Raw genomic sequence first — 13,495 nt, 5'->3', positions numbered from 1 at the left:
CGGCGGGATCATACAGATCCCGTGAGCCGCCGCGCAATTGCTCCCCGGCACAATCAGATGTCGGGGAGACCGGGGAGGAAGCCACGGGAGGCTGCCGAACTGCGCATGTCTGAGCATGCGCAGTTCGGCCAGGAGCCGGGAATACGCCGGCAGAAGAATGCACCGGCAATCCCACGGCCGGCTTTGATGTGGCCTTTCGGAAAGAACCACCTCGGTAGTTGGTTCTTTTTTGCTGCGGGTTATCGTTGGAAGGGCTGAATCGGGGACGGGCGCACAACACTTCCCAGATGTTGCGGTGGGATCGCGCCCGTTTTCTCCACCCCCGATCCGTCCCTCTCCCGGCTCAAATCCTCTCATGTGACCGGGGCCATCTTTACTATCCTGCATGCCAGTTTAACAAGCCACCCCTATATATGCAAACATGATCTGTCATTCCATTTCATCATCTGACGAAATGTGCAGGCACGTGAAAGCTCACACCTTGGATAAAACTTTGTTGGTCTTAAAGGTGCCGCTGGACTCTAAATTTGATCTGCTTCAGACCAAGACGGCTGCCCACCTGGATCTATCTCTACTCAGATATCCTTCACAAGATCGGTTTCAGTTTGGGCTTTTTCTTTGCCAGGTCGATTTGGATTATACCGTTACGACCGAGGATCAGATTTACCTTCTCCTGGAGGCCAGAGTTCAGTGTGAGCAGAACGTCACGTCCCAGCTCCAAGGAGGAGGAGGTGAGGTATCTGAGGACTCTATTTCTCATCCAGCGTTTGAGATGTATGCACCAATAAAGTGAGGTAGATCTAGGCAGGGCTTTTTTTTCCCTGGGGAAACTCGCCGGAACGCCATTCTGGAAACTCTTTGACAAAACTCTTTTTAAAATGTTTAAACGTTCATGGGTTTTCGGTATACAGACTGAAAACTTCATTGTTTTGCACCTCTTTTTTTTTTAAAAAGCACTGGATATAGGGTTGCCAACTTCCATGCACCACCTGGAGATCTCCCACTATTGGAATTGATCTCCAGATGACCAAGATCAGTTATCCCAGAGAAAATGGCTGCTTTGGAGGGTGGACTCTATGGCATTCTACCCTGCTGAGGCCCCTACCCTCCCCAGGCTCCACCCACAAAATCTCCAGGTATCTCCCAACCCAGAGCTGGCAACCCTAGATAGATCAGTGTGAGATCAGTCTTTCTCCCTGTTCAACTCTTGGACAGAAACCAACAATTGCCTGGTGTCCCAAGGGCGAACCTCCCCAGGGCTGGCCCCTGCTACTCGGGACTTGGGAGCCGCTGACCACCCCAGCCCCCGACCTCAGCAACACCTCCCGAGGCCCGGAGCCGAACAGCCGCACCAACAACATCGTCCCCAGGACCCGACGAGATGCCTCCAAGGCGCCTGGGCAACGCCACGTGCAACAGAGGCCCGACTCCAGAGGGAGGTGTCCCGGAACGGGGGGGGGAAGGGAATGCTCTCGGCCCCGAGCTGCCTGGAGGGAGAGAGACACAGGGCGAGCGCAGCTGCTGGGGCCGGAGGGAGGGAAACGGAAGGAGACCGCGCCCCCAGCTCAGCGTCCTAGCCTAAGGAGGGAGGGCGAGGGCGAAGTGGTGGGTGGAGGGCGAACCTTAGGGTAGAGCAGGTGTCACGGAGCAGGAATAAAAGGGGGAACAGGAACAGAGGCCGAGGAGGATGAAACGGCACTGGCGGCACTAAGGGAGGAGGGAGAGAAGGAGCGGCCTGAATACGCTGAGGGAGAGCGGAGGGTGGTGACGTAACCTCCTCCCCTCCCGACTGTCTGAGGCCTCTGTGGTTCCCCTCTTCCACTCCCCAAGTGGCAGGTCGCGGTGGCTTATAGGTCGGAGCAGCAGGGGACCAGCGACAGCGACGAGGGGCCATCCAGCTCATGTGACACCTGGAAATGCATCCTGATGGTTACACTTGATCCAGAGATAACAAAATCGTCAGGTAGGCCACGATGACATATTTCACTGTGCTCAGGAGCACTCTAGCTCATTGTGCCTCAAAAAACCCCACACGTCTCACCCCAGCCTCTCAGTGCCAGACTACATCATGACTTGTATGAATGGGCTGCCCTGAACTCGATGGGACAGAAGTATGGACGGGCACGAACTGCATTTTTGCAGTTCAGTTTGTGGTTCATGGCTGAATTATGAACCGAACTATGAACCGATAACTCTGGTTTGTGAACCGAACCCGCTCATATTGGTTTGTGAGCCATTTAAAGTTTAAACCACTGCCTTCTGCTCCATGTGGCTTTTTGCAGGGAGCAGAAAGCAGAGGTTTCCAAAAAGCTGAGCACTCTGTGCTGTTTAAAGCCTGCTTTCTGCTCCCTGCAAAAAGTCACATGGAGTAGAAGTAAAGGTAAAGGTAAAGATAAAGGTTTTCCTTGCTCGAGAGCTAGTCGAATCTGACTCTAAGGGGCGGTGCTCATCTCTGTTTCCAAGCCAAAGAGCCAGCGCTGTCCTGCAGACCAGCAGGTCTGTAGTTTGGCAGTTTGAGACCCTAGTGGCACGTGACGGAGTGAGCTCCCGTCTCTGGCCCCAGCTCCTGCCATCCTAGTGGAGAGCAGAAAGCAGGGTTTAAATGACTCGGAGCCATTTAAACCAAACAGCTGAGCGGTGGAGAGCTTCCCGCTTTCTTCTCTTCACAAATTACATCAAAATTCATGCTAGTTCGTGGCAGTTCTTCAGTTCACAAACATCGCTTTGCGAACCAGGAAGCAGCCAAAATTCGTGATGAACTTTAGTTTGTCAGCCAGTTCGTGCCCATCCCTACACAGAAGCGAATCTCTCTTCCCGAGAGCCACCAGGGAAACTGAGTCACTTGGTGGAATCCAGCTCATAGCTGAAGTAAAATGAGACACACAAAAAATCAAACAGATCATGAAAACAATAGCTTCGTTAACTGCTGAATGCCAATTTAATAAAGCACATGCAAGTGCACACAAAGGAAGCAGATTAACGGGGAACAGAAATCACCTTCGGGAGGGTAAGCAGAGCTCAGATTCGGAGAACACCAGCTGATAACAGCCACAAGAAGAGAGGCAAAAAGAAAGCTCAACTTCTGAGTCACTGATCTTAGTGCCTCCTCCACATTCTATTTCCATACCTTGTCGAATATTTTCTACTTCACTTCCCCGCCAGAGCAATAATACCCAGGAGGTGAAAACATCTTGTGGTTGATCCCTTGGGGATCCTTGCGTGATCAGCTGTTTGTACAAGACAGATTTATTTTAACGCCATCGTATTCCTTCGAGGGTCAGAGTAGAATCTGTAGTGTTTCCGCTGCAGAACAAGAAGCACAGGGGATTACGGCTGCCAGTTTCGGGTTGGGAAATACCTGGAGATTTGGGGGGTGGGGCCTGAGGAGGGCGGGGTTTGGGGAGGGGCTTCCCTATGAGGAAAGGCTGAAGCGTCTGGAAGTTTTCAGTTTAGAAAAGAGACAACTAAGGGAGGACATACAGACGTTTATAAACTGAAAAGAGCCAGAGTCCAGGAGCACCTCGAAGACTAAGAAAATCTGTGGCAGGACAGAAGCTTTCGAGAGTCACTTCTCCCTTCTTCACTAAAAAAGAGCAACAGTCCAGTAGCACCAGGACTTTTTTTGTAGAAGAAGCCCAGCAGGAAGTCATTAGCATATTAGGCCACACCCCAACAGCACAGCTCATTAGCATATTAGGCCACACCCCCATGCCTTCCCTTGGCTTGTCTGGGCGCCCCGCAGCTGCGGGGAGCCCAGGAAAGCCAGCCCTTGGACAGGCCGGGGAAGCATTTAAATGCCTCCCCAATCCTTCCAGCCCCCCCCGGCCCGCCTGCCTCAGAGTCACCAGGGGGGTCACTCTCCAGGCCTTCCCTCTGTAGCCAGGCACGCAGAGGTTTTGGCTGTAGTGGGCATGGCCAACTCTGAAGCCAGCCGAAACTCCGTTCCTGTGCGTTCCTGCCCCAAAATAGCCCTGAGTAGCACCACTGCAGTCATCTGCTTCCTGGGCCCTCTGTGTAATCTTTTGACCTCTTGGAGGGTGGCCCTCCTCGATGTCCCACTCATGGCAGCCCGAGTGTGGGTAGCCTTTCTTGGAGGGGCATCCTGCTCCCCCTCTGCTTCTCCCTGCTGAGAGGGAGTGGGCCTCTTCTTCCTCCCACTGGCCACCCCTCTTTTCTCCAGTGGCAACACAGTTGGGTGCACCCTTTCCAGGTGCACTCTTAATACAACCAATTCAACACTGAAGTCCATTGTTCGCTAGGCTTTAACCACATTCTGTCGTATTGGCACACTGGCTTTGGGTCAAGGAGATTTGATTATAATGAAATCCAGCCAGTTATTCTGTCAAGAGTTTCTGCTTTGGTGGATTTAAATGGAACATGCTCCTGGGAAAGGGTGAACAAGGGAAGAGTCCGTGGCGGTGCGGACAGACACCCCAACGGTGAAGTTCCGAATACTGGGGTGTTTGGTTAATACAGCAGAGTTTTTTGCCCATTCACAGAAGCTTGATACTGAGGGCAGTAAATAAATCTCCCAAGAAGTATGTTGCAAAAATGGTAAACTTATATTTATCCAAGTTGATCCAGTTCACATTCAGGTTGCAGACAAAACAAGATGAAGAAGCCTCATCTAAAGAGTCCTTTCCCTATCACAGATAGCCAGCTTGTCCAGCGTAACGTGTGTGGGAGTATGAGGGCACTGTCTCTACAGGACAGATCTGCAGAGACATGTGTCTCCATGGAAGGCCATGTGATGAGAGGGAGGGGACAAAGGGAGGGGGTCAGAGAGCAGCTCTCAGGTTAAGGCAAAGAGAGGCATCCCATTCAAGGAGATAACACCTATACATGCTTAGAGTGATGTAGTGCCCCCCCAGTGTCCAAGCATGCTGAGTCGCTCGCTCCAACATACACTTGCAGGGGGGATGAGGTGGGAGAAACCTAGTGAATGGACTACAGGGGAAAGAGCATGGAGCATCGCACTGTGGATCGCTCCCCTATGTTAACCCCAGCAAGTGCAGAACAAGCTCAGCACGAAATGACGGGAGGAGACAAACCTTTCCCCCCTCCTTAGATTTACCGAAAAGCTGAGGCAAAGCTGCTATTCAAAAGGAGTTATATGAAACAGACACATTTGTCTCTTTCACGTCACCCCCGGCCGCTCCCTCGGGTGGCATCAGTCGCCGCTGGAGGAGGCGGGGCTGAGTCCTCCTTGCACTGCTCCGGCGTCCCTGCTGTTGCCACAAGTTCCCGCCGTTCTCTACGCTCTCTTTTCCTTATCCGCAGCCTAGCTTAGCCCAGCCCGGCTACGCGGCTTCCCTCAGACGGCTTCATGGCATACAGTCAGGAAGGCAGCAAGAAGAAAGTCTGTTACTATATATCACATACACAAAAGAGAGAAAGTATACAGGAGGCAGAAAACACTGCAAAGAAAAACATGCAATAACTAGGGTTTGTATGCGGGCGTTGATCACGTGGAATGAAATTTTACACTTTCACCACATGTCAATCTCTCCAAGAAGAAGAATTGGATTTGAAAACACACACAGACCTCTGTCAATCAGCAGACCGCTTCTAGGTGAGGAATGATTTCCAAAGATTTGATGGTATTTCAAAAGATATCTCGCCTGAGACTGACCACAAAGTAGCCCAGTTCCACAAGCGAATCGGGGAGAAAAACAAGCAAATTATGGCAGCGCAACAGAAACGAACATGAATGCTGGAGGCGTATCTACTTATCACTTATCTACTTAGAACGCTATAATTGATATACCCGAAGCTCATATGAAGAAGAGAAGTGAAATGTACAAAGAAGTATCAAGTACATTTTTTTTAACCACATCATGCGGACTTATCTGACAAACAACATTTACAAGGCTCCCCGAAAGTACTTGACTCATATCCTCTTGACTTGAACTTGGATCTCTGTGGAGAACTGTGACAGTTCCACTTTTGTATGCAGGCAAAGGTTAATAAAATAGAAAATTCAGTCACGTTGATCTTCGTGACACGTAGTGAAAGATGGAATACGACTTGTATTTCCAGTGTAGAGATCGCACTGCGTATTTTTCTAAAATTGATGATTACTAACTGCTCCGTAGAGTATCCTTTTTCTTAGCTGATTTTTAAAAAAATTATGTTATTTATAGGGTGCGATCACACGCAGAATTATCCACGCCATAGGGGCGAATGCTGGGTGGATTTTAAGGGTGCAATCAGATGCAAACATCTGGGAAGTACCCCGCACCTGTTGGCAACCCCTTTTGCTCCATCGCAGAAGCGGAGTAAAAAGGTACTAGGGAAAGTCCAGTAGAAAACAGGTTACTATGGGCCAGGAATGGACTTCCCACTGTGTGATTGCTCCAACAGGGAGCGGTGGCACAGGCAGTAAGAACGCCTGCAAAGTAACATCAATGAACAGCCAGTACAGCTGTTCGAAACCCACCGTGGTCGGGGTGAGCTCCCGGCCCACGTCCCAGTTCCCGTCCACCCAGTGGTTCGAAAGCATCATAAATGCAAGTAGATAGTGGGTACCTGCCCTAGGTGGCAGGGGGCACCCCTCCTCCTTGTGATGTAGAGGGTTCGGCAGCGGCGGCAACGATGGCAGCAGAGCAGTTCCTGGCGACCCGGTGGAGCAACGTTGGAGCCCAGAGAAAGTGGAGCCTTGGAGAGCGTGGTGGCGTGCGGCGCAGCATGGCAGAGCCACCTGTGGACAGTTACTGGAACTGCAGCCAACACAGAGCCATGCGCTAAGACGAGACCTGCCGGAAGAAGCTGCTTGGGGAAGATCGGCTCCAGGAAGGGCACCAGGACGCCAATATCTGAAGCCGCGGAAGGAAGCCGGATGACAACTAGCCCGGGGTGCTGGTAGGCAGTCACCACCCTGTAGACAATGTGACCCTAGTCAGGTTAATTGGTTGGTTAGAACCACTATGTGAACCGCCCAGAGACCCTTCGGGGTCAGGGCGGTATATAAGACGAAGGTATAAATAAATAAATATAAATACGCTCCCATGGCATTGAGATGGTCTGATCAGGCTGTTGTTTTTTTCTCTGTTTTGGTATGCACATCATCGCACACTGCATAGGGAGCACTCAGTGCGGCGATATGAACCATTGATCCCTCGTTGAAGTGCACCAAAAACACACGGCAAAAAAAAAAGATTCACCCACGGTTGTGTCTGATCAAGCAGTGGCGGGCTGCCCCCACAGCTCCCACGGACTGTGTGAGTACAAATGCGGGTCAAAATCCTGCGGAACACATAGCCTTTCCTCCCCCCGTGTTATCTCATGCGTGTGACCGCAACCATAGTCCGCCTTTCTTACTGGGACTCAAGGCAGATTATAACAACAGTGAGTCAATACAACCAACAGGAGAGGATGTTCAGTAAAGGATTTGGGGTGTAGATCCAACCAGGACAGAAAGAAATACAAGAACTTGGTAGACAAGTTGAAACAACTGACTATTAGATTCAGATGGGAAATTCCAGAAGGACTGTCTTTTACCTATCGTATGTCAAGGTTTACTATCAAGTCAATGGGAGATATGTATAGGTTTAAGGCAGACAGTATAGAAGATTTTGGAGACATATAATACAAGACACTATGGATTACAAGTTTTTATCTTGGAATGTGAATGGACTTAACTCACAGAACAAAAGAAAACTAGTAAAGCATTGGTTGGAAAAACAAAAATGTAACATAATCTGCCTTCAAGAAGCACATATTAAAGGACAAGACAGTAAATATCTAATCAACAAAAAACTGGGAGAAGAATTTTGTTCACTGGCAGAGAAAAAGATTAATGGGACTGTGACTTATGTGAAAAAAAGAACTTCAACCGAAGGAAATTTTCAAAGATGAAGAAGGAAGATATATTGGTGTGGAAATAATGATGCATCAAAAAAAGTCATTGATAATTAATGTATATGCACCTAATGGAACAAAAGAGAACTTTTTAAAGGATTTGACGAGAGAACTGGACCAAGTGAATTATGACCAGATCATATTGGCAGGAGACTTTAATGGAACAGTGGATAATAAATTGGATCGGCAATCAAAAAAGGTTGATGAAAGGATAGGAAAACTGCCAAAAGTTTTTTTTCAGATTAATGGAACAAGAAAAATTAGAAGATGTTTGGAGAAAATGGAATCCCAAAACTAAAGATTTTACCTTTTATTCCAATAGACATAATTCCTTTTCCAGGATTGACATGATTTGGATGTCAGAGGACATTGCATTAAAGACACAAAAAGTGGAAATATTGCCAAAGAGTAACTCTGACCATAACCCATTAATCTGGACGTCAAAAGAGAAAAATAAGTAATTTCAATGGAGAATAAATAGGGTTGCCAAGCGTACTCACGTGCCGCAGCGGGGGAGCCTCGCTGGGCTCTGGGTGGCTGCGTCACCTCCGGTGACGCAGTCTTGGGGGGCGGACTTCCCCCCGGGGTTCCCCCCGGGGCCCGATTCAGCTGCGTCGGAAATCGGGCCTTCAAAGCGGGGGATTCCCCGCCCCCCACCCACATTTGGCAGCCCTAAGAATAAACAAAGATTTGTTGGACAAGAAAAAAATACTTGAGATACTTCGTAAAGAAACATTAGATTTTTTCCCAAACAAATTTAAATCAAGAAACAAGAATCCAGACAGTTTTTTAGCCTCCGGCTCACAGATTTTTGTGTTAGCTTAGGAAGGGATGGCTCCAGAGCAAACTAATTTATGCAGCAGCCAAATCTCCTGCTCACAACTTGTAGCTCACAAAGTAGAATTTTTGCTCACAAGACTCCCACAGCTTAGAGGGAACATTGGTTGTAATCCCAGGAGATCTCCAGCCACCCCCTAGAGGTTGGGAACCCTAGGGTGTTCAGACCCTGGCAGTATGCACCCATACCTATGGTCCTGATGCAGTTAACGGGTGCAAAGCGTATGCGCAGTGCGTCACTTATCCACTGCTCCATGCAGAACGATGCACACGTGGTTTGCGTCCTTGCAAGAAACCCTGTAAGGTAAAGGTAAAGTTTCCCTTGCTCGAAAGCCAGTCGAATCCGACTCTAGGGTTGCGGTGCTCATCTCCGTTTCAAAGCCGAAGAGCCAGCGCTGTCCGAAGACGTTTCCGTGGTCATGTGGCCGGCATGACTAAACACCAAGGCACACGGAACGCTGTTACCTTCCCACCGAAGTGGTCCCTATTTATCTACTTGCAATTTCTTGCTTTCGAACTGCTAGGTTGGCAGGAGCTGGAACTAGAGACAGGAGCTCACCCTGTCTTGCGGCATCCGGGTCTTGAACCGCTGAACTACTGACCTTCCACAGCCTGCAGTTCAGCGTCTTAACCACTTGAGCCCCCTAGTAAATTATGGGCCTTACGGACAGTTTTATACTACTTATGATTTATTGATATGTTCCTGAAGCATATCCCGCTTCCATAGCAAGCCATCAAGAACAGGAATCCATGCATATGCTCCAGTGAACAAGGTTCCCAGTCCCCAAGACTGAATAAACCATCAGTCTATTTTTACTCATCACTGCCGTTTCCGAAGTTTGCAAGTGTTCTTTTAGCAGCCAGTGTCGGATGTTATGTTTGACTCTCGAAAATACCTAATAGCAGCATATCAGTCTCAGGTTCTAGGAAAATAGTTTTAGAATCACAGAAACATAGAATCATAGAGCTGGAAGGGACCTCCAGGGTCAACTAGTCCAACTCCCTGCACAATGTAGGACATTCACAAATACCTCCCCCCTACACCCCCAGTGACCCCTGCTCCATGCCCAGAAGATGACAAAAACCCCTCCAAGATCTCCAGCCAAACTGGCCTGGAGAAAAATTTCCCAATCAGGGGAAATAAACTGCTCTTTGATGATATCAGAGAGCTGCTTCAAAGTTATCTTCTAAGGGGAAGGTGGGGTATGTGAAATCCTGTTATCTTGAGATAGCATATGGGATTTAGGGCCCAGCTGCAATTGTTACTGTCTTTAAATTATGAGTCTCACACATATATCTTGATTCAAACAAACTGTCCTTTTGGTGCTTTTGTTGAGATAAGATCGGGGTTTGTTTGAACTTCTGTTTCCCATGAATTTTGCATTGTGGATTTGAAGCCTACCAGCTCCACAAATGGTCATGCATGTTATGGCCTAGGAAATTGGGGGTCTGTCACTTCTCAAGCTGGCCTTCCTGACAAGCTGTTTAATGTAAGGCTCACACACCTGGGGCTGGGGAATGGAATGTTGAATACACTGAGAGCAAAAGGGCTTGGCAAGAATCATAGTGAGACAGGCTGTGACTGTCCGTTAGCAAGGGCAAAGACAGATATACATGGATTTCATAAATTATTTTGGTTCATTTTAAACCCAAACCTTCTATATTTCTGAAATTTCTTTCCACACTGACCCCAAAGTGGCCAGCAGCATTTTCCTGGGCGTGTAAGAAAGGGCCACAAGGGTTGCCAGATTCTCCAGCGGCCGTATGAGGTCACCCGCTGACAGGCCGTGCCCCCTCCCCTCGCTACCAATCAGCTAGCCAGCAGGGGGACTTACCAGCATAAAGAGGAAGGCCTAGGTGACATCTTGCTTCCCGGGCAGAACAGGTTATTTGGACCCAGATTCCTCTCACATCCTAGTCTGACAAAAAAAGAGATATCAAAAGAGCCACATGTGAAGCCAGCAAAATCAGGAAACTTAAACAAATCGGATGGGAAGAAAATTAACTTCCTGACCATAGAAAAAGCCCAAAGGAACCAAAAGTTACCATATCCGTACCCTCTGTCCATAAGCAATTTCAGTCCTACAATGGGAGGTGGGGTTTCTTCATCCATCTGAATATCTCAGCAGAGGGTTGGGCAGGGCTTGCCAGCTTCCAAGTGGGGCTCAGAGATCTGGAAGGACAACCAGGCCCATAGCTCACATGGGGCCCACGGGGCCCGGGCCCTCCCGTGAGTTTTGTGGGCTCCCTCCCCCGATCCTCTGCACCCCCGATCCTCTGCTCCCCCCCCCCGGCCCGAAGATGAGAGGCTGGAAGCGGCGGCGCTGGAGGCCGAGACAAGCCCCTGGCTCCGCTTACCACCAAGGCCCGCCCTGGCTGAAGCGCTGCTCGGCGGGCGGAGCGAGGGCATGGGAAGCAGCTCGCCCAGCAGGATGCGCCAGAGGCTGCAAGAGGCGCGGGAAGCAGCAGGTGGCTCGTGGGGGGGCTGCCCTCCCCACCACCACCGGGTCACCTGGAGCCCTTGTGCGGGACTGGTCGGTGCGCGGGAGAGGAGGGGCTGGTTTGGGCGAGGAAAGAACCGCTAGCAGCATTGCCACCGAAGCCGGGCCCCGACATGGTTGTCCTGCCCGTCCTTCAATGCGCAGGCCTCCCAGACCCTTCCCCTCCCCGGCTTCAGGGCGGAGCGGGGACTGGAACCCAGGCGGGCACTCCGACCGCACCGCTTCCCTTTCCTGGCTGGCCAGTGGAGGGGCTCCTGCTGCCGCTGCCACCGCCCTCTCAGAGCTCCTTCCACGCACTCCGTCGGGAACTGGCACGGCGGCCGGGCCTGCACGGAGGGCCCCTTCGGCCGTTCAGACCACGGCAACGTGCCACTACAGTCCAGCTCCGCGCGCCACGAGCCACCTCCTGGTGCAGCAACCGTGCTGAAAATGGGCAACAAGTGAGCGGGGCGACCCCCAGAGGGCGCTTCTGCCCAGCTGCACTTCTGATTGACTCTGCATGGAACTGAAAAGTGTGCCGGTGGGGAGGTGTGCGCAGGGGATCTAGTGCCCCCCCGTGCGAGCTCCGCGAGGAGCCGGGCTGTTCGTGCGCCGTTGGAAAGCGGGCAAGTGGCTGCTGGGGAAGCTTGCGGTCCAGAGGGGTGTGGGTGTGCTGGGCCGGGCACCCGAGCGAGCCCCTCTGCTAGAGAGCCGGGCCACAGAGCAGTTGCACGGCAGAAGCGGGGAAGCGCACGGGAGGTCCCAGCTCCCTTCATTTCTTCCCTCCAGGCTCGTAGCTTTATTGCCAACGCGGGGCATGCCCAGCGTGCCCGGCGTCATTACATCTCTTCCGGGTGATGTGTGTGCTTGCTTGTAGCTGCCACCACCTCCTGTGGCAGTGGATTCCATTTGTTAATCACTCTTTGGGTGAGGAAGGACTTCCTTTTCTCTGTTCTAACCTGACTGCTCAGCAATTTCATTGAGTGCCACAAATTCTTGTACTGTGAGAAAGGGAGAAAAGTACCTCTTTCTCGACCTGCTCTATCCCATGCATAATCTTATAAACCTCGATCATGTCACCCCTCAGCCGTCATTTCTCTGAGCTAAAGAGCCCCAAGCAGTCTAACTTTTCTTCATAGGGAAAGTGTTCCAACCCTTTTATCATTCTAGCTGCCCTTTTCTGCACTTTTCCAATGTTATAATATCCTTTTTGAGGACGTACCATCAATTTATACAGGGGCATTATGATACTGGCTGATTTGTTTTCAATTCCTTTTCTAATAATCCCGAGCATAGCGTTGGACTTTTTTATTGCAGTCGCACACTGCCTCGACATTTTCAGATGTTCTTTCATCCCCTTTACCCACACCGTCTTCTTGTTTTGTTTCTCTACAGAAGGCAACTGCTTTCCAGAATGGGACGGCTTAATCTGCTGGCCCCGGGGATCTGCGGGGGAAATGCTGGCTGTACCTTGCCCTCCTTACATTTATGACTTCAACCACAAAGGTACCAAACACATGCCTCGCATTCCTCTTGTCAATGTATCTAATAGTGACACGTGGCTCCCATCTGCAGATACCTAAATCTGTAGATTGAGGTCACATCAATGCTAAACAGATTTTTCTGCAAACTTGGGGGATGCCTCAGGTTTGCAGAGAAATCTGTTTTAAAAAATACATTGGGAGGTTAAATTCCCCCCAAATTAAAATAAGATGTTCTCTGCACTTGCCCAAAGTACTTACCCATATAGCTGGTAGTGACCACTGTAGGGAGCCGACACCAGCAGCCACTGAAAGCCAGGCCACCCTGGTGGAGGACACTGGGGGCCACTTCGGGCCTGGCAACCATGGTGGAGGAAGCCAGGAGAGGTTACAGGCATGGGGGCCTCAGCAGAGGACACCAGGAGAGCATTAAGTCCTAATAAAGGTTTCCCTTGCTTGAAAGCTAGTCGAATCCAACTCTAGGAGGTGGTGCTCATAGCTGTTTCCAAACCGAAGAGCCAGCGCTGTCCAAAGACTTCTCCGTGGTCATGTGGCCAGCATGAGTAGATGCCAAGGTACACAGAATGCTGTTACCTTCCCACCAAAGCGGTACCTATTTATCTACTTTCAATTTCTTGCTTTTGGACTGCTAGGTTGGCAGGATTGGGAGCTCATTCCGTCATGTGGCACTCAGGTCTCGAACTGCTGAACGACCGACCTTCCCGTCTTCAGTTCAACTTAACCTCTGAGCCACTGTGGCCCTCTAAGAGCTTGATATGGATCAAGGCAGCAGCATTCAGGAAAAGGGGGTGTTAACTCACCTCATTCCTCTTTCCC

The 13,495-nt window shown here is 50.3% G+C and overlaps 1 protein-coding gene across 1 annotated transcript in view; it reads left to right on the top strand.

Moving 5' to 3' along the window:
• PTH2R (parathyroid hormone 2 receptor) overlaps positions 1–13,495 on the top strand; it is a 106,607-nt gene that overhangs the window by 21,752 nt on the left and 71,360 nt on the right. The window contains exons 3-4 of the mRNA XM_015419381.1: positions 626–731; positions 12,576–12,683. Of these exons, the coding sequence (XP_015274867.1) occupies positions 626–731; positions 12,576–12,683 (214 nt within the window). The remainder of the gene's footprint in view (positions 1–625; positions 732–12,575; positions 12,684–13,495) is intronic.

Source organism: Gekko japonicus, unplaced genomic scaffold (assembly GCF_001447785.1).
Source record: "Gekko japonicus isolate JY-2015 unplaced genomic scaffold, Gekko_japonicus_V1.1 scaffold430, whole genome shotgun sequence".
NCBI lineage: Eukaryota > Metazoa > Chordata > Lepidosauria > Squamata > Gekkonidae > Gekko > Gekko japonicus.
The sequence above is the reverse complement of the archived record's forward strand: the minus strand, read 5'-3'. Positions and strand labels throughout refer to the sequence as shown.